General features: G+C 42.9%; 5 protein-coding genes and 3 non-coding genes across 10 annotated transcripts; 4 read left to right on the top strand and 4 right to left on the bottom strand.

Moving 5' to 3' along the window:
* Window positions 1–77: 77 nt before the first annotated feature.
* Window positions 78–3,137, bottom strand: aanat2 (aralkylamine N-acetyltransferase 2). Of its 2 annotated transcripts, XM_088316839.1 has the most exons (4): window positions 2,965–3,137; window positions 1,156–1,307; window positions 478–632; window positions 78–385 (listed from the first exon to the last, which is right to left on the bottom strand). In XM_088316839.1, the coding sequence occupies exons 1-4, from the start codon at window positions 3,135–3,137 to the stop codon at window positions 80–82; spliced, it is 786 nt and encodes a 261-aa protein (XP_088172965.1). In that variant the 3' UTR covers window positions 78–79. The 2 variants fall into 2 exon arrangements, with proteins under 2 accessions (XP_088172965.1, XP_088172966.1); XM_088316840.1 differs by lacking the exon at window positions 2,965–3,137 and having other exon boundaries at window positions 1,156–1,324.
* On the bottom strand, window positions 2,910–9,548 carry mgrn1b (mahogunin, ring finger 1b). 2 transcript variants are annotated; one of them, XM_088316838.1, is made up of 17 exons: window positions 8,607–9,547; window positions 8,148–8,266; window positions 7,993–8,081; window positions 7,767–7,913; window positions 7,129–7,246; window positions 6,963–7,029; window positions 6,821–6,864; window positions 6,679–6,726; window positions 6,297–6,365; window positions 6,071–6,230; window positions 5,881–5,990; window positions 5,555–5,763; window positions 5,372–5,483; window positions 5,242–5,287; window positions 5,073–5,177; window positions 4,747–4,792; window positions 2,910–4,651 (listed from the first exon to the last, which is right to left on the bottom strand). In XM_088316838.1, the coding sequence occupies exons 1-16, from the start codon at window positions 8,692–8,694 to the stop codon at window positions 4,752–4,754; spliced, it is 1,572 nt and encodes a 523-aa protein (XP_088172964.1). In that variant the 5' UTR covers window positions 8,695–9,547; the 3' UTR covers window positions 2,910–4,651; window positions 4,747–4,751. The 2 variants fall into 2 exon arrangements, with proteins under 2 accessions (XP_088172964.1, XP_088172962.1); XM_088316836.1 differs by lacking the exon at window positions 4,747–4,792 and having other exon boundaries at window positions 8,607–9,548.
* Window positions 9,549–11,100: 1,552 nt separating this feature from the next.
* cdip1 (cell death-inducing p53 target 1) lies at window positions 11,101–15,180 on the top strand. The gene is made up of 5 exons (XM_088316767.1): window positions 11,101–11,195; window positions 12,507–12,672; window positions 12,751–12,903; window positions 13,021–13,306; window positions 13,812–15,180. Exons 2-5 carry the CDS (start codon window positions 12,597–12,599, stop codon window positions 13,921–13,923), a joined length of 627 nt encoding a protein of 208 aa, XP_088172893.1. The 5' UTR covers window positions 11,101–11,195; window positions 12,507–12,596; the 3' UTR covers window positions 13,924–15,180.
* polr3k (polymerase (RNA) III (DNA directed) polypeptide K) lies at window positions 15,178–16,104 on the bottom strand. The gene is made up of 3 exons (XM_088316770.1): window positions 15,832–16,104; window positions 15,664–15,751; window positions 15,178–15,434 (listed from the first exon to the last, which is right to left on the bottom strand). Exons 1-3 carry the CDS (start codon window positions 15,940–15,942, stop codon window positions 15,307–15,309), a joined length of 327 nt encoding a protein of 108 aa, XP_088172896.1. The 5' UTR covers window positions 15,943–16,104; the 3' UTR covers window positions 15,178–15,306.
* Window positions 16,105–16,406: 302 nt separating this feature from the next.
* Window positions 16,407–17,988, top strand: rps11 (ribosomal protein S11). Its single transcript, XM_088316769.1, has 5 exons — window positions 16,407–16,510; window positions 16,814–16,954; window positions 17,142–17,217; window positions 17,479–17,608; window positions 17,818–17,988. Exons 1-5 carry the CDS (start codon window positions 16,496–16,498, stop codon window positions 17,939–17,941), a joined length of 486 nt encoding a protein of 161 aa, XP_088172895.1. The 5' UTR covers window positions 16,407–16,495; the 3' UTR covers window positions 17,942–17,988.
* Window positions 16,992–17,075, top strand: LOC148322194 (small nucleolar RNA SNORD35). The gene has a single exon (XR_015846722.1). It is a non-coding gene; the product is annotated as a small nucleolar RNA SNORD35 (small nucleolar RNA).
* LOC148322195 (small nucleolar RNA SNORD35) lies at window positions 17,655–17,735 on the top strand. The gene has a single exon (XR_015846713.1). It is a non-coding gene; the product is annotated as a small nucleolar RNA SNORD35 (small nucleolar RNA).
* Window positions 17,989–18,511: 523 nt separating the features above from the next.
* Window positions 18,512–18,583, bottom strand: trnae-cuc (transfer RNA glutamic acid (anticodon CUC)). The gene has a single exon. It is a non-coding gene; the product is annotated as a tRNA-Glu (tRNA).
* Between the last annotated feature and the right edge of the window lie 1,637 nt (window positions 18,584–20,220).

The raw sequence follows: 20,220 nt of genomic DNA on the forward strand, positions 1-20,220 counted from the left end.
CACAAATTGCACGCCATCGCCATCCAGGAGGGGTCAAAGTGCATTTATAAGGCAGTCTTCGTTGAACGGGTGGGCGTGGCTAGCAGCCGCTGTTCCGCCTGGCGTACGCCTGGCCGCCGAGCAGGTACTCCATCTCCTGGAAGCGCATGTTGGACACGCTGATGGCCGACGGGCCTTTCTCCTTGAAGCCGGCCTTGCGGTAGAAAGGCACCAGGAAGTCCTCGCAGACCAGCAGCGCCCGGCGGGGGCGGGGCATGCAGCGCAGGTACTGCAGGTAGCGCCACAGCAGGATGGAGCCTTTGCCCTGCTGCCGGCAGTGGCGGTGCACCGACAGCACGTGGATGTGCACCGTTGACGTGTTGGGCACGTGCAGGGTCATGGCCTCCTTTGGGGGGGGGCACATGAAGAAAATGAATAAAATTTTTTTGATTTTGACTCATCTGTCGGGGCTGACGTTTTTGGGTGGCGCATTCTGACCTGCGCAAGTCTTTCTTTGTCCCAGCCGGTGCCGATGATGAAGGCGACCAACTGGCCCTCCTCGAACCAACCCAGCGACAGTTCGGGGCACTGACGCAGGAAGTGCAGGACTTCGTCCAGGGTCAAAGGGCACTCGCCAGACACCGAGATGAAAGCTGGTGAGAGAGAACGACGAGCGCAGGTCACGGCGAGAAGTTTGAAATGATTTGCTTCCATCTCATTTTATGTTCTTAACTATTATAAACGACACGCCCCAACATGAAATGTCAAACTGGCCAATTTAGCTAATAGAACTAAACGTGATATTTTTGTTGTTGAAAAATTCAATAACAGTAGCGATGAATTAATGGTAGGGATGGACAAACTAGTTTCAAAAGGTAGAAATGTAATTCATAATCATGATTAAAAGGAAACGACATAAACGATGGAAGTACTGGGAAATACCCTAGTTTGAAACCCAAACCCTAGTTTGGCCGTAATATGCATGAAATTAAAAAAAAAAAAAAAAAAAAAAAGCTAATTGTCGTAATGGGCATCACAATTGTACTAATTACTTGAATTGGACGCAAATTGACTCTGGTGCTAATGGACACAATGGGAGTCGTAATGTTCAGTTTTTAAAAAGGATAGAAAATGTACTTTGAGGTAGTAATAAAGATGCAAATGGACAATTCCGACCTTCTCTCTCGATCTCGAACACGCTGATGGCGTCCTGAGGCGTGAGGTTCCTGAACTCGCTGGCGGGCAGCGTGTGTCGCCTCTGGCGAAGAGGGCCGACCACCCGGCTGGGCGTCTTGAGGAAGAAAGGCTTGAGGAAGGGTGACGAGCCGCTCAGGTGCTGGGTCATGATGCCGAATGTTGGCGCGTTGGGCTCCTGCTCGAGTGTGTGCTGTGAGCTCAGGGAGGCGACGAGTCGTCGGCGGCAACGTGACGTGACACCTGCTCCTTTTCTGTCTCTTAATCCTGCCCCGTGACAGATATTTGAAACACTTTAATGGCACTCAAGATTGTGATTGATTTTTAATTATTTTGGGTTCGATTTTCAAATTGATTTTCCACAGTTTTTTTTAATGGGTTGATTTTTTTAACACCCTTTTTGTTTATTTTTTTATGTATTTATTTATTTGGATAGATATTTTTGATTTGAGGTTGATTTTTTTAAATAGATTTTTAGTGCACTTTTTAAATTGACCTTTCATCGATGATTTACAGTTGATTTGTTAATTTTTCTTGATTTTGTATTTAATTGAACTTTGTTTGCTTTTTTGAAAATGTTATTTATTTGGATGAGGTTATTGATTTTCATTTTGTAGGCCATGAGGAGATACTAACAGTAAAAGCACTTCTACCCAATTAAAAATTGCACTCGGCTTGAGCGCTGACTGACTTTTTTCAATAAGCTTTTTTTTTAAACTAATTTTGAGGCAACATGGCATTCTACAAATATATCCACCAGATTCTACGTTTGTCTTCTTCTCTTGGCTTGCACTTTTATACAGTGCCCCCTAGTGTTCAGAGTGGATTACCACATAGTTGAAATGCCTTGTTTAACAGGTTACATTAAATTGAAGACTGTAAGAAAACATTTTTAAGTTGTTACTCTAGAAAGTATGAGACGGCAAGAAAAAGAAAAAAATTAACCCGGATGTTCAACCCTAATTTTGAGTGTCTTGTTGCGGTGGGAGCACATGTGTTTGGAAGCTCACGGAATCACACGCTGGCAGATCTGCTTGGCTTGCAGTCTGGCTGATTTGACCTTCTTGAAGAGGTTTAAGGGCCGCTAATGAAATGGAGCTAAGTATGTCTACAGACAACCCCAACGGGAACAAACACGTGCCAAATGCACCGATGTAGCAAAGGCACGGTCAAAATATTAGGAACACATCACTCATACGGCTCGAAAGAAGCCACGGATGCTGATTAAAATTCATTTGCATTGACATATTTCATCGCATAATATATCAATTTTTCCATAAGGGGTATTCCACAGAATTCGTGTATATTGAAGCTCACTGGAAATTATTTTTTTTTGCTCACTTAGATCTGTAAAAAAAATAAAGAAAAAAAAGATTTCCAATTTTGCATGTAAGAAATTCAGTGAAATTAATTAATTGGTATCGGCGTGTGAACAATTAAGCAAATCCAAATTGACATTGTCAAAGTGTTTATTAAGTTAACAATTTTAATTGCTGATGAAAAACTGTTGAATTCATGGTTGAGTTTATTTTAGCGTACGGCTAACCGAAAGAAAAAAAAAACAAAAAAACAGAAAAAACATGAAATTGCAATGTAGGGAGAAAAAAATATTGCAAATCAATTATTTTTCAAAACCATTTAGAGACTGAATTCAGAAGTGTTTTGTAAGATTACTTGTCTGAATTCAATGTGACAAGAAACTTGATTCCAAATGAGATGGCAAGACTCGAGACACGTTTGACATAACGACAGTCTGCTCTTTATTGTTCGTCGATGCACATGCTGCTAAACATACAAGACAGCATCTTACGGGTGGAACACAAACAAACGATCGAGTGTGGCGTTGTCCTGGATACCAGGTCCACACACGTGGTCAGAATGAGGACAGGAAGGCACGGGGTCGACTTGAAATGGCACGGAGGAGCCACAAAAAAAAGAATCATCTGCGTATTGATCAAATGCATAAATCGATACACTACGTAGCAAATGGACACCGATATTTCATATTGCTTAATTACAAAGACTGTACATGAGATCTCCAGGTTGGGTGCAGATGTGGCGTACTGGCAAAGCAACTCAAGGCACAGAGATGGACAAAATGCTCCGTTTTTTTGTTGTTGTTTTTTTCTTGCAACAACATCACATAAGCAGACGGCAGCTCACGCAGCTGAAGCATCTTGCCGCGTGACGACTTGTGGGTAATGTTAGACGTGATATTCAACGGGATTTTTGGGAGAACCTGTCCTGCTTGACTCATTCTGTTAGCCATGTATACAAATAGTGCTTTGGCGCCATTTGGCGGCATCTCGGTGCTAAGCATTGCTCGATAACGGCAGTTCGCTGTACACCAGAAATGCATCTAGTCCATTATGTCAACGTATGCATCTTGTTTTTTTTCCCCTAAATAATATGTTGAATAAGTATACAATTTGTAAGTAGCACAGGATTCTAGTACAAGTATGAGTAAAATTGCACATGATTTAAATAATGAATGTAGATGTTTAAAATGAACAAGGTGTATAAGGGCAACGTTGAAAAGCAAAAAAAAAAAAATGTTGAACGACAAAGAGAGAGGATTTCTTTTTTACGGTCAAAAGGTGTGTTCTGAGAATTAAGCAAAAATAATTATCCCTCTTTTATGACAAAGTCAAAAAGAAATCTTATGACTAAAATGTATTCCCCAAGAATAAAGTCATTTAAATGATCATGCATGTTCAATACCATTTTTATCAGACTGATACCAGTACGAGTAGTCGCTCTTGACACCGATACCGATTGCTGATACCTCCAACAGTTTTCATATATAAAATTGCATTTGACAAAATGACAAAAATTCTGACACAGACGATAATTCGCCAAAGTGTTTTTGCCTTCATTATCTGCGACCGGTATCGGCAGCCTCCACGAGGCCTCGATACCCTAAAAGAATGCTGGTATCGCTACACACCCCTTGCGATAAATTCTGACTTTTAGAATATTCGACCATCATTTGCATCTCTGAATGGTTGTCAAAATATGTCTTTACGCAAAATAGTCGCCCTTATACACCTTTTTTATATAATCTCATGGCAAAGTCTGGAATGGATTATAAACCATTTGGTCAGAGTGCAAAAATCACTTCAAAAACACACCAGGAATAGAACAAAACTCATGACCGGTGATTAGCGTATCGAAACACGGACAGATGTTAAAAATATATATATATGTCCGAATGTGGCGTTGAGCAGTGGAATTAAAACAAGAGCACGTCGCAAAAAAAAGAAAAATCCACATTGGGAGAGCATTTACACACAATACCGTTTTCCTACGCGTCGGCCCTGAAGGGAGGCGGAATGAAAAGTGGGCGAGGCGGAAATGCGGGGACGTCAGGGGAGGAGGTGCTCGTCTTCCCGATGGAAGCTGCCGGCTGGGCACAGGAGAGGCTGGCTGGAGCAGTTTGTGCTCTGACTCTTCAGGCTCTCCGTGGACTCGGACGAACCTGCGGGGGTGACGGGGGGGCATGAGACGGGGAAGCCCGTTGTGGCCCGTACGAAAATCCAAAGCGGCAAGAGCGCGACAGGAAAGCCTACGTACCGCGCTTACTCCTCCACACCGATAGAGCAGGAGTCGGGGCCGAGGGCTGGTGAGGAGTGAGGACAGCGAGGATGTGGAGGAGCGCAAGGAGAGGAAATGTTAGGAAAACGAGAGGAGCACACCGCCCACGTGCAAAGCATCCGGAGTGAATTCAAGACGACAGACAAAACATAGGAAGGTGGACGCTTAACACGAGAAAAGCCGATTTGTGGAGAGGCGACACCTGCAGCATTTGGCACCGCTCTTAATTTGGACGTCATTCAACTTGGGAGGCGTACCTAATAAGGTGTCCGGTGAGTGCATTATTTAATTGATCCGAGTCTCACCTGGCAACGACAGGTCGCCCGGAGGGTCGCTCTCCGTTTTGGTCAAGCTGCTGCGTTCGCTTCCGCAGTCCTGGAGGATGTCGGCGCCGGCGTGCATCCTGTCCTCTGCAGCGTGAAACGAGCGTCACTCAAAAGGCAATCGCTCCGGTCTCAAAATCGACCGACTCACCATCATCCGGGGACAGCGAGTCTGCTACGTCCTCGGTTGCTGTGGCCTAAAAGCCAAGAAGACCGACTCGGTTAGTCGTGTCCGACTGTTTTCAAAGGCGAGGACGCGGGAGCCGGTGACGACGACTTACGTCTGTGGGGGCGGGGCTGCTGGACAGGAGCGTGTGCGGCTGAGCGTCCGACATCTCCGACAGCTTCTCTTCATCCTCCTCCTGGATGGGAGAAGATGGCGACCTCGAGGTGCTGCGGGGAGGAGACCGATTTTCAACAATAATTGCGATTGTGATTTAATATGCCATTTTGTTTTTTTTTACCTGTCAGGTGATTTGCTGACTTTGCCTTTCTGCAAACCGCCGTCGCTCAGATGCTCCGGGGAGCTCAGCTGCCGGCCGCCGTCGCCGCCCGAGAAGTTGATGTCATCGTAGAGAGGCGCCGAGGGGACGGCGGGCGACACGGACCGCAGGCCGTTCAGGGCCTCCAGCAGTGAGACAGGTTCAAAGCCGGGCGGGACCGAGTCGGTGCCCTGAGGAAAAGCCAGCCACAAATATTAGCGATGCCGGGACTGAGTAATTGTATTAGTAATTAGATACTACAACACCGATACCACTTTAGTCTTCTTGCATCCGTTGTGGAAACCTACCGAGTGCTCATCGTGGTCCATCGTCTGCGCCAGAACAGGACTGAAGGAGACGGGAGAGAGCGCTCCGGGCTTTTTGCGCACCGCCCGGATCTGCAGCAAGGCCCTGAAGGCTGAGTCGGGGGGGGGGGCAAACAAGGAAGCAGTGAGGACTGCGCCGCATTCCACGGAAAGCAACCGCGGCGCCACTCACGCAGTCTGCAGATGGGACAGTTGTTGGCTTGGTAGCGCAAAGTGTCGGCGCACGAGTTGCACAGGCACAAGTGTCTGCACGGCAGGATGAGCGTGTCGCGCAGGTCCGACAGACACACCACGCACTCGTTGCTGTTGTCGCTGTTCTCGTCGTCCGATGGCTGCGCGCGGAGAAGACGCGTTTCAAGACCGCCTCATTCGCTCCCGCCTCGCTTTCATGGGCCTACCTTTGTTTCTTGGTTGTTCTTGTTCTCGATGCCATAAATCTCCTGTAAGAGGTAGCTCACGCGGTCCACCTGCAGCCAGGAACAAACATTGAGAAGATTGTTTTGGGTTCATTTTTCTGCCATTTTTGCCTTGCTGTCCGAAAATGTGTAGCCCGAATTAGAACACTGCTACACTTTGACACGTTAATTAAAAAAAAAAAATAAAAATAAAAAGGTGATCCATCAGTTACACAAATTACGATTGAGCATACGGCTGAATGTATGTATTCTGACACATTGTTTTAAAAAAATTTTCGCTGAAATTTAGAAAGAAATCTGTTTGGCTAATTTAACAATGGAAATAAACATGCGTTCTACTCTACTCGATACACGTGAAACCTACTATTTGCTTTTGCTTCAGTGGCTTGACGGAGAAACTTCCATCGACGTGCTGCGGGGGGAATAAAACACAAAATTAAACACGAGTTGGTGTCATAAAACGACGTTTTGGTCAATTTCGAATGATAACTTGAATGCGTACGCACTCGTTCAAAGGCTGCCAAAAGCACGTGAGCGTGTCCGAGGCAGTCTTGGAATGAAAGCAAAGATTAGTAGTTAATTCACTGTGTGTGTGTGTGTGTGTGTGTGTGTCTTGTAGCTCAGGGTCGACGTCAAACATCAACCTACCGTCCCCATCGTCGACCACTGCCTGGATGACCATGGGAAACACCCCTCGATCGAGGTCAAAGTTGAGCTTTTTAAAAGAAGAAAATAAATATAGAAATGTTATTGCCGTCCTTTTGTTAATTTGTGACTGGCTAAACGATGTGTGTGTGTGTGTGTAAATACTGACATCATCCTCTTTCCACTCGCCGAAGTCGATCTTGAAAGAAGGCATGGAGAACTGCTGGCTGACGCCGCGCTTGTAGTGGACCGTCTCTGAGGCCATGGATGGATCCTTCGGGCTGTACCTTCACGGAACAGAGACGAAAAGGACGATGAGATGACTTTATTCCATGTGTTTGTTCAAAAACACATGGGAGGAGTACAATCGGATATTAAATCAAAATATTAAGGGGTTGGAAAAAAAAAAAAAATACAATTACATTATTTTTCTAAATCGTTCAGCCCGCGTTAAATTTTCCGAAACACCGTTGTATCTTATTTTTTTCCCACTTTTGTTCTCATCATTCCTCCTGCCGTGATACAACAACCTCACACCGACTTCCTTGCCTTAGTCACTTGAGTCTCACGGTATCCATGGCAACTAGCCGTTGCTAAGGACCAGTCAAATCTATTGTAGACTTCAAATGCAGCTGAGTCCCACTGGAGATTCTTGCAATAGTTACAGTGGAAGTGCAAATGTCAAACATGACAGACTAAAAATTTGATATCATGTGAAAAATGAGGTGATAGGTTCCCTCTAATGAGAAGACTAATTTTTGGTTTCCATTTCCAGGAGCGCAGTTAAAAAAAAAAAGGAATTCTTACACAGCCATGCCATTGGAAAATTCCTCAAAGGCCTGGCAGTAGAGGGTGATGGCCACTCGAGCGTCGGCATCAAAAGTGAACTCCACGCCGTACTGAACCTTTGGTTTGCCGCCCTCCTCCACCGGCGTGTCAGAGTCATCTTTATACCTGCCGATCACGAGGTTCGACAAGTCAAGCACACTCCTTAAAAAGCAGCTGATGTGTGAGTCAGCCTGCTCATCCGTACCGGACCAGACGCAAAGAGTCCTTCCGAATGTTCACCAGACTCCTGAGGGTTTTCACGGGCTCGTGGGGCGCGGGGGTGACGTAGGGGAACTGGAGAGAGATCAATTATCATCATCGTGCTTCATTCGAATATGTTTATCGTGCAGCTGCGTTCACCTGCACTGGCCTGTTTCCCAGGAAATTCAAATCCATGTTTTCCCCAAAAAGGTATCCCTCAGGATGCGGGGTGTCAAACTTTTCTCCTCCCATGAAGAAGTGGCTCGCAAAATAATTCCCTGTAAGAAGAGAAAAAGGACGAGGGTAATAATAATTTTCAATCACATCAGTAATCATGTGCTGTCATCTCAAATGTCATGAAACTAACTGGCACCAAAATCAAAGAAATGCATCCCAAATGGTATAGTATCTATACAGTCAACCCGATACTAAAACTTTAAAATCGATTATCTAGTCTTGTGGCGAAATTCTGACATATTTCAATCCCCAGTGTGCAGAGCTTCGATTTCAAATTCATGTAAACAAAACACAGTTTAAGTGTTGCACACTCCCAGGACTAGAATAAGTCATTTGGAGCAGTAACGCGAGTCCTAGTCAGATAAAATATTGATGACATACCAGATTTCGGGGGAAACCGATAGGCCGAGTTAGCTTGGATGTCGATATCCTCAACTCCAGCGATTCTGCGACTCAGGATGGAGCCCATCTTCGTCTTCTTCCGCCGCCTAGCAATGCGTTAGCTAGCAGCCAAGACGACCGACGGAGCGTCAGCAGTTGGCAACCGCACTCGAACAACACGAACGACAAATAAAACAGTCGCGTAATACAAATGGATTTAATTTGACATCGCGATTGATTTGAGGGGAGCGACGCGCCGAATCCAAACAGGAACCTGGGCGAGCTGTTGTTTAGCCAGCGAGATGCTAACGTTAGCGCAGTGTCACGATTTGATTGGCTTCTTCCTCCGATGCACTTCCTGAACTCGGGAGCGTTCGCTTTTGCGCACGAGATAAACTTTGGGGGGCGGTGAACGGAGAAAGTCAGCGCGAGGTCAGGCGGGGATGTCAGCGGGCGTGTCTATTGTTTTTTTTTAACTGGGTTGAGTGAAGAAAATAAATACAACGCATTTAATAAGAATGACCTAAGTTTAATGACTAAAGACATGCCCCACTTAAATTAATATTCTAAATCAGTTAATTAATGATGTAGCCATTCCAATTGTTGGCAAAATTGGCACTTTTAATCCCAACCGTTATGTGTCCCAAAATAAAAATTCACGATTCTGAACATGTTTTCTGAAGATGACTAAATTTTTTTAATATGTAGGATTTTGCACCGTTTTCCCTTTCCATTAAAACTAACACAAACGTGCCGTAATGTCTTATTATTATTACATAACTTTATGTATAAAGCGCATGATATACAACATTAACAATGTGTTGGAATTTTCTAACTTTAAATGTACCAAAAGTTTACCAAAATAGTTCGAATTAATTATCTGACTCCATTAATGGTTAACCAAACACGACCTTAATTCATCCAACAATTATGCGCGCTCGTTTTTGAGAGAAAGATGACCAGGAAGCCGGCAACTTCACACGGGAGCTGTTTTATTCCTAAAACGAGATCTAATACAAAGCCTGGGGCTCGGTTCCTACCATTACAGCTCTGCGCGTCCCCGTACCCAACAGAGGACGACGCCCCCCCGAGTTGCCCAGGATCAATTATACATTTCAGCAAACAAAACAAAGATAACCTACTATTCTACTATTGGCTATGTGTCATCTGCAGTTAACTTTAGCTTTCTCTTAGTGGACGTCTTCTGCCCGCAGGATGACGTGTCGGCTCGTCCAATCTCACACAGCAGCGCCTTGATGTCGGGGAGGCCCTGCGTCAGTACCCCCGTTATCAGAAGTGCGGCTCGTCCTGTACAAAAAATATCTGCCACCTACGCATTACACACAGCCTGCCCTGACCTTCCACTGCACATCGAATCAAAGCACAATCAGCAAATATCTTTATTGCATTAAACGGAATACATGTAACTTGTAGTCAATCGTATTAAATCCTTTATAGTCAAATGTATAAAATCCTTTAAATGCAATCATAAAAAGCAAACATTTGCACTCATTCCTACATACGTTTTGTTGTGTGAGGCGGGTTTCATCTAAAAAAAAAAAAAACGACGTCACACAAGTCTGCTACAAGCTTTGAAAGTAAACGAGTAGAACCTTCTGTTGACGAGAAACGCAGATATGGTTCAATTCAGTCCAATTTAGATTCGCTCCACCTATAAGAGTCGACTCTAGTCTGCAAACCTCTTCTCATCTCCACCAGCCATTCAAGACAACAGTACCAAGCCGGAGATCAAATTGTTGCAATACACCAGAGGGATCTGATCTGAAGTTCCAGGATGGCGCAGCCATTTAATGTTGACATTTTTGCAGACACCAATGTAGATGGTGTTATTTCCGAGGTATGTATGGATTTGTGAAAGGGTTAGAAATGTTGCTGCTCAGATTATATTTGCGTTGGATTGCTGTGAAATTAAATTACTATATTTATTCTCTGATTGTCTTTCCTGTTATGGCCGAGAATTTGAAATCAACTTTTAGTAAAAGGGATGGCTCAGCATGGGAAGACTTGCAAAAAACACGAAAATTACAAATATACATTGTATACAATACACTATTTATGAGAGCAAATGTATACACTATAATTTAAATAAAAATCTAATCTATGATCAGATTATTATGAGCATTTTTGTATATGTGGTGGAGGAGGCTGCTCCCTACCGGCCACACTACGAAACTGCAATAACGCAAGCAGTTGGAATTTATCAGTAGGAGACTTTGCAATAATGTGTGCTATACGTGATGAATATGCTCTTGGTTGCTGTGTAATTAACTCATATTTTAAACGAACTGTTAAACCAAACGTCATCTAAAATATATATTCATATATTATCCTTTTATGTTGCCGTATGTGGCCTAAAAAATGTTTAAGTCGATTTCCCAATTTATTTTATTCAGAAGTAATAGATGAAAGTGTTTCAATCTATCGCTGAAGGTAGCAGAAACAAAAAGAAAAAAATATTTTATGATACTTATTTTTTTTTTTAAACATCACGTGTAAATCCGGTTAACGGACGTCGGAAGTCGTCATACTGTGAAACAATTTTACCACACGCATCGCTGCCTGCGTAAGGTAATAGCGGTCAAACTCGTTATTAATTACAATATTTTATTTCAACAACTATGCAATTATGATCTGTGTTTGTTGCGCTTGTACCTCCACTGTTTGTCTTTTCGTGAGTGGCTCGAATGGCGACGCGGCTAACGTTAGCATAACAAGCTGCAGTCATCTGAACAAAATACAACCGTGTGGACATTAAATGTCTTTCTTTCATTTTTTTTGGGGGGGGGGGGTCCAAGTGTACTCTGATGAAAAGTAAAAACGATAACCCCTCGCTGTCACAGCAGCCTCTGTATGAGCGATTCTTGCGTCAGCTGTCAACTAGCAAGCGTCATTATAGCCGCGGTTGATTTATGTCACCGATAACGTAATCAACATTTGGAGGCGCTAAGGCCAACTGTATAGGATTTTATTTTATATTTTGGTTAACCCATTTACTCTTTGGTGTCGATTACGTAAAGGAAGTTATCGGGGGCTGCCTGTGCTTGTAAGCTTTGAGCTGGATAATCTCAGGATTTAAATAAAACATCAGATTGCTAACCACCGAGATGCGTTCGGAACATGAAACAAGAACACGACGAGGAAAACAATCGATCATGAAAATGTGATGATGTAACACACAAAGTGTAGTGTTGAATACTCAAAAGAGTCAACCGCGTTGTGGTGGTGCAGTACAGAACAAAAAGTCAATGTTTTGCCCCTGGAATAGAATTCAATTAAATCGCCAAAACATGAGAAATACCTCTATTTATGCATTGCAGTTCCATATCACTGCTGCTAAACCAATGAACAATTTCTAATCAAAATTAGGACCCCTAATGCTCCCCCCCTCCATACTGAATACGAGTACACGTACTTGCATATAAGTACTCGACGTACCGAGTAGCAGTACTTTGATTTATTGCAATTTTGATGCAAATGCGTTTTGTCTGAGTAGCCTGAGGTTTAAAAGAACATTTAATGAGCTTGGTTTCACTCAAATATTATATTTTTTTCTAAACACAATCAACTTTTCAGAAAATAACATTTTACTATTTGCTGTCACACACTTGTATGGAGAATAGGAATAGGATTTGTTTTTAACAAGTATTGCTCACATTGCCAGTGTTGTGTGGTGTATAACTACTGAATTAATTAAAAATTCATCAATGGTTAAAAGAAAACTCAAGAGTTGAACGTACTGCCCTACGTAAGTGTAAGCAAAATTTTTTTGCTTGTCTTCTATCACCATGTGGTTAACTGTCCCCATTCCAATAACAAACACCTAATTTGTCTCTCTGAGCAAGTTTCCAACTCAAACCGTTTGCGTGCTTTGTGTTGTAGCAGTGTGAAGGAATCCTTTTGACTCCGATTAGAAGAGCTCCCCACTCGACAGATTCCCCACCGCAGCACAGTCCAGTCTCTCAAGCCAATATGTCCAGTGATCCTCCTCCGCCATATCCTGGAGGTCCTAGCGCTCCCCTCATCGAGGAGAAGAACGGACAAGCGGGTTCAAATGAAATCTCTTTTGTCAACCGCGTGTCTGCAATGTAGGATGTTGTTTGATTTCATTTTTGTGTTCACACAGCTCCTGTAAGAACAGGGCCCCCGCAGGGTCAACCTCTACCTCCAGAATACGGGCCGCCCCCGTACGAGGGGCCGCACCCAGGCTTCCTTCCGCCACACGTGCCCGGAGACGGACCCATGCCCATGCCAATGCATATGCCGCCGCCACCTCAAGGTGAGACAGTGTCGGATGTGCGTGACGTTTCCTCACATGGTGGCTCCTGTAGGAGGTTGATTCAACATAAACTAGTTTAGTAATGCATTTTTGTTTTCTTTCGTCATCCTCATGTAGGCGGCGTCTACTCGCCGCCGCCGCCCGGCCACTTTGCGCACCCCATGCCGGGCCACATGGGCCCCGGCGGCCCCGGCCACTTTGTGCACATGGGCGCCCACACGTCGACCACCGTCATGGCGCCGCCGGGCAGCGCCACCACGGTGACGGTGCTGCAGGGCGAAATGTTCCAGACGTCGCCGGTGCAGACGGTGTGTCCGCACTGCCAGCAGGCCATCGTCACGCGCATCTCCCACGACGTGGGCCTCATGAACACCCTCTTCTGTCTCTTCTGCTTCTTCGTGGGGTGAGTCAAGAACAGAAACGGAAGCATTTGGGCTTTTCATTCTACAGATTCATCGCAATAATTTAGAATTTTAACGCAATGACAAAGACAATAAAGAAAGACTCATGTCGGATTTTGTTTGCTTTAAAGTATCAGCGGCTGGTATCGGCAGCCTTCTTGGAATAAAAATGGTATCATACCGATGACCTGGTGTTGATGCTCGCTTATCCTTAATTACGATTTTGTGAACAACTTATTTCAGTTGTTTGATTTAAAAAAAGAATAATAATAATACTGAATTTAATAAAGTGAAAATACATCAATCTTGACAATCTGTTAAATTTATAAATTGGGTCAAAATTGGACTTCTGAAAACTATATTCCTGTTTGATGAATCTTTGTGTGTCACTTTTTGAGCTACTACTGTCCACCCGTTGAAATAATTTCACTCCTGTAGGATATTGAAAGGATTTTAAAAACATGTGCTCGTATTTTCAACTGCCACTCAAATGCTGTTCCCTTTCAGGTGCGATCTGGGCTGCTGCTTGATCCCGTGTCTGATTGACGACCTGAAGGATGTGACGCACACCTGTCCTTACTGCAAGGGTTACATCTACACATACAAACGTATATGCTAACCACCGACACGCGCAGCGCTTTCCCGCCACCCCGGACCCTCTCCCCTCCTCCACAACGTGTCGCTCTTTTATTTTGTCCTTCTGAACGCGATTAGTATGTTGTAGTTATCGTTCACCTCATACGTTCATGCAGAACTTTGATGGGCAGCATTTTTTGCTTTTGTATTTTGTAAAGGCTTGGTACAACGTTACATGTGTGAGTTGAAGAAGTCATTTTTTGTTGGGAAGGGCTGTGAAACTGGTCACTTTATCTGAACTGATGTGTAAATCTTGCCATGACGCAATCTTTTATTTCCTGTCTTTATTTATCGAGAGTATTTAAAGCTATGTTTTAACCTGTCCATCTTGAAGACTGTGAACATTTGTGTCCATGTCACTTTGGCTTCTTTTCTGATCCCTTCTTGAATGTGAACATTCCTATCTTGATGTAATTGCTTTTTTTTTTTTTTCTTTAATTATTCAGAATCATTTTCATTTGGAATCTTTCAGGCTTCTCTCAGTATGCACAAAAGTGATTGACAGTTGAGCCTTTCCCCTGGTCATGATGTACTTACAGAAAAAAAGGAAAAAAAAAAGACAACATTTGCACTTTATGGACAAATTAATCCTCCCCTATAGTTTCGTTGAGGCTTCTTCCGGCTTTGTCGTCAATGAATCCCTCCGTAGGTTCACTTAAAGAGGAAGAAGTTAACTGTTACCAGTGTGTCAATCTCACGCTCGATTGTATCGCCGCCACAAACTGGCGGCCGGATGTTTGTCACCGCCCCGGTCAACCGGTGGCTTGTGACAGACGAGAATTTTTAGGAACAAGTTACGTTAGTGTCGCGCTCATTTTAAGACGATGCTTACAAGCATGTTAAAAATAGGAACTAGCTGTCAAAATGTGATTATATCCAAATCAGAGTTGCATAGTGATGCTATATTCAGATATAAAACAATTCTTCATCAACAGCATGCCCCCATAAGTAGCTTACGACCTCACAGGTACCTCTCATTGAAATGTAAAATGACGCCATGATTAAAAGTGTATTTCAGTTGCATCTTTGTTTTGTTTTGAGGCTTGCAAAACTAATTGAACTAAAAGGTTAAAAAAAATGGTTTTATTACCAAGTACTGTATATGCCATTGTGATGGTAAAAATGCCAGTCGGCATTGCTCTCAATGTGTGTGATCGGTATAATGACGTTAAATCAAATTTGTTTGACAGCTGTACATAGGTACTATTTTATCAATAAAAAGTACATCACTGAAATGTCATTTGGAGAAATTATTTATATGAAGATATGGTTATCACATACTGAGCGGTTGGGGTTACATTTGAACACAAATAATTATGTCCGCAATGCATGTGTTAAATAAATTGCTTTTGTGTGAAATACTCTGTTAATCTCTCCATCTGTGTCCACATTGGGCGTTGCAGCATTTGTAGAAAGTGGTCATGGGTTCATCAGCGGATCTGGTCTGAATCTGCATGAAATACGCCCGGGGATGCTCACACTTTGGACACGTTTCTGTAAATAATAAGAGAGGGTATAAATTGTTACGTATATTTTGGCATGTTAACTGGAGGAATTAAGTGAATATGCAGACATAATTGAATACTACACTATAAATTATTAATGAGCCCTCTTTACTTGTAGTTGATTTGTATTTTAAAGAATCGATAAAGATACACAGTGCACTCTTCTTCTTACTACAAGGGATTATTATTACAGAACGTATTTTGTCATGTCAACTCACCAGCAGTGGAGTCCACGTTTTCCCAAGCAGCAGCTCCACCCAGAACGTCATCCACCTCCTTTAATTTGGGATAGTGTCTGTTGGTTACCTGTGCACAATTAAACGTGTCAGCTTTCACTTAACAACTTTGAAGTTTCACGTCGCATGTACCACGCGTGTTCGAACCACCTTTCTCGTGACGTTGTGTACGTAGGGGCAAGTGTTACACGCAAACCTCAGGTACTTCTGGCCCTCTTCGACGACCAAAACATTGCCGCAGGTGGGACAAAAGAAAAGCATGCTAACGAAAACTCAACACTAAGAACGGATACTTAGAATATCCAAGGAAAATGCCCACGGGTGTAATATCACGCCAGTAAACACGCAAGTGTGGGTTATCACAGAATCAAAACACGGAACGTGAAGATAGTGCAACTTAATTTGGAGACCGGTCAGGTACAAAAGTCCGGAACCATTTTATAGCAATTTCACTAAAGCTGGAGTCTGAAGATGAAAATTTACAATTTGAAGACAGATTTCAAAAGACTGTAATGCTTCATTTTAATGGAATAAAGTTCGAAATAATGGTGGTATCCATTTGTATAAAAAAACAAATACGTCGAAAACTGGTTACACACACGAGACGTGAAGTGTGATAACTGTCAATGCAGTAAAAATACATTCTTTAATAACAATTAATTTGCTACATCTTTACGAAATATATAAATAAAGTTGTATTTTATTGAAATAAAGAAAACGAAATAGTGATGTGTTGCGTAATTTCCGGCGGATCTAACGGACTTCCGAGCGTCGCGCGCATGTCCAGGTCTCTTTTACAACTCGGCTGGCCAAGATGGCGGATGCACAAGTATGTTCGCGAAAACGGCCTGGGTGTTTTAAACGACATTTTTTACGTTTTAAGAAAGACACAATCCCGCCTTTTGTCATATATGTCCGAATGTGGTTCTTATAACCCGCTAGGGCTAACATTTTCAAGTTAAATAGCTATTTTAGATGACGAATCTGTTATAGCTCCGCGCACCCTCGTGTGACGCTAAGCTAGCAGCCGGAATGCTAACGCGGTTAGCTCAGCCTGCTTGAGCTTCTCCGTCGTTCGTTTGAGAAGCACTTTTTGGCCGTGCATTGAAAATGTTTTCTTGTTCCTTTGCAGACCGAGAGGGCTTATCAGAAGCAGCCTACCATTTTCCAGAACAAGAAGCGTGTTCTGGCCGCCGATGGAGGCAAGGAGAGCAAGGAAAAGCTCCCCCGTTACCACAAAAGTGTCGGGTTGGGCTTCAAAACCCCAAGAGAGGTAAATTTTAAAGTCCCTTTGTAGTCCTGGTAGAAGCTGCAAGTGATGTTTTTCTCATGACGGTCTTCCAAGCCTGCAGGGTTCTGACGACGATGCCTTTTGGCAAAGCTGATGCAGCTAAATGATATATCAAATATCACATTGCATTAATTCATCTGTTATTAAAGAGCTTGCTTTGTCTCCCCAGGCTATTGATGGCACTTACATAGACAAGAAATGCCCCTTTACCGGAAATGTCTCCATCCGTGGCCGTATCCTCTCTGGTAAGTGCATTATGTTATGCAGTGATTCCTTGACTTGTGAATTTAATTCGGTCCATGCTTATAACATGAGAACCATTGTATTATGTGAGCTGTTGTTGCCCTTCAAATGATGTTTCACGATGGTCTTCCAAGCCTGTGAGGCTCTGCGGACAAAACAGAACGTTGATTCTGATGTGGTGTTGGGACAGCGCGTCAGTGTTTGTTTTCCTACACTATTAGGGCCTCTGTTAAAAAAAATAATTTTATTGGTGTGTCACACAGGTGTGGTGACCAAAATGAAGATGCAGAGGACCATTGTCATCAGACGCGACTACCTGCATTACATCCGCAAGTACAACCGCTTTGAGAAGCGGCACAAGAACCTGTCGGTGCATCTGTCGCCATGCTTCAGGTACCTTCAACCGTTTTTGATTTTACTAGCCCAATTTTTTTACCTCTGCAAGTGATGTTTTTTCTCACGATGGTCTTCCTAGTTTAACTCTGACGACATCGCCTTATGGCAATGCTGATGCACCCTTGATTCTGCATCACAATGAGAGAAAATTAATTTGTTTTGTTTTTTTTGCTAAATGGTTTTGTTCTTCCCTTTACCTTATGCAGGGACGTCTCAATCGGAGACATCGTGACGGTCGGGGAGTGCCGACCGCTCAGCAAGACGGTGAGGTTCAACGTCCTCAAGGTGACAAAGGCGGCTGGCGCCAAGAAGCAGTTCCAGAAGTTCTAAATCCGCCAAAAGAAAGTTTTCACCTTCAAATAAATTGTTGAATAAAATCTTTGTTTCACATTGTGTTATTCTTAGAATTTCACTCCCAGTTTGACAATATTGCGCTAAAGTATGCTAATTAGTCACAACATTAAGTACATGGGCACAAGGTAATGAAATATGTGCTTCATCAAAAAAAAAAATTCATTTACACTTGGCTAGAATGCAGTGGTGAAACTTGGTTTCCCTCACTGAGCGAGCATTTACAAAGATTGGAATTGCGTTTCAAATGTGACAGTTTACTGGATGTTGAACATCACATTCTTTGAAACTGTAAAATGAGTGCTACAAAGCTCCATTGAAATTAGATTGTCAAGAAAACAAGTGTTTGCAAGCGTTCCAATAGTGGATATTACCTACTGTGCATGTGTAGCACTGTACACATAACTAAGATGGAGGAAGTCAGGTTTAACACCATACCTCCATGTTCCACGTGATTACTAGCTGTTGTGCTTCTAACATTGTCTGTATTGTAGGCATCAAAGAAAAACATACGACGTACAGCAAATGCATATCAACAACAAAACATAGTTCCCTGACCGGGAATCGAACCCGGGCCGCGGCGGTGAGAGCGCCGAATCCTAACCACTAGACCACCAGGGATGTTGACGGTCACTATATACAGATAAACTAATATGAAGACGAGACCGCCCTCAGAATTGATTCATGCGGTTAATCATAAAGCTTGAGCTCGACCTTGCAATTCATTAAATGTCATGTACGTAGAAGCAGTACGCCTTCCGAATGGAACATTTCCGAAACATGCAGTTCTCACAGTGGACACACGGGGGAGCCAGATCAACGTTTTTAACTTAGCTCACAAGTCTTGAACTTGTCTTGCGCATTTTATTAGAAAAACTATCCATCCATCTATTATAGAAGCCGCGGACGTGTTTGGGGCTGGGCTTACCAGTCTTCGGGGGGATAAAACAGAAACCACATTAAGAAACAGCGCGGAAAGCAATATAAAAACCAAACAAATCACTCTAAACTTTTTTTTTGAGAACACGTTCTCTAAAGGATTTATATTCGAAAGTTATGGTGTCAGTCGTTTAGACAACTCTTCAAACAAATATTTTAGAGAGCTGCATTGTTTAATTAAAACCACTGACTAAGCCGTTTAAAAATAATCTTCAAAAAGCATTGCGTGTGTGGTCGATGCAAGAATAAAAGGATGAAACCAGCAGCTCAATTTGCATGAGATGTTATTTCCAAGATGCAGGTCAGCGTTGCGACCGCGTCACTTGCTCACTTTTGTTGTCGTTTAAACGAGTGCGTGTTTTGTTGCGATTAGGGCACACTGTCGGTGACCACGTGACCTCCTTCCTATTGTGCACGTTGACTGACAAGCGTGCTGAGGGCTCAATAGAGTCTGAGCTGCCCATAAGCGCATGCAAATGCTTCACTGGGCAACACATGTCATTTGCATGTGCTGGACGCCATAACACATTTGCTGGATGGGAGAACCTCCATGAAATAATAAGCCTAAGTCCTTCTGTCCCACCGCGGCTTTTTAAAAGTGGATTTGTGAAAATGCCAGAGTACGCTGTATATGGTATGCTAACGATGCAGCGATAAAACGGTTAAGTTCAGCTATCTTAGAGCTCATAATGGCCTCTTCCGCTTCTTCCAGGAAAATATTGACCTAAAGTGTAATGTTTTGGTTATAGGCTGCTCTTGTACTCAGGGGCTTTCCTGGCGCGGGAGGTTGGGAGGTCTCCAAATAACAGACAACTCAGCAGGCCGCATGAACACATCCTCCCACTGAGTGATTGCTCGGGGGCAAAGGTCGGATTGCCCTCCCTTTAAAAAAAAAAAATGTCTTAATAAATGCAAGCCGGCATTGTTGAAACTGTTTACATAGCTGCAGCTTAGCGCCATGTTTTCTTGAAGGCATTTCTCAGAAAGTCGACGTGAGTTTTTTGAGTTACATATCAGACTAACATTATTTTTTAAAAGATTTTTACAGAATATGTGAGACTTGAGTTCTCATTTTTGTTTGTGCAAACTAATTCTTCATTAAAATTAATTTATTAAAATAATTATTTGTCATCATTTTATTAATATTGTCATGATCATTTTTACTACAATGTATTTAAAAAAAAAAGGAAAATAAGAATAAATGTATGCAAAGATAATATAAAACATTTAAAATATTTATATACCTTTTTTTTTTAATCCATGCATCCTCTCTTTTCTACGGTTCATTCTGATTGCCAAATGATTCGTTGACTTTAACA

This window comes from Idiotropiscis lumnitzeri, chromosome 15, assembly GCF_059441095.1.
Source record: "Idiotropiscis lumnitzeri isolate Australia: NSW breed Sydney's pygmy pipehorse chromosome 15, RoL_Ilum_1.0, whole genome shotgun sequence".
Classification (NCBI taxonomy): domain Eukaryota; kingdom Metazoa; phylum Chordata; class Actinopteri; order Syngnathiformes; family Syngnathidae; genus Idiotropiscis; species Idiotropiscis lumnitzeri.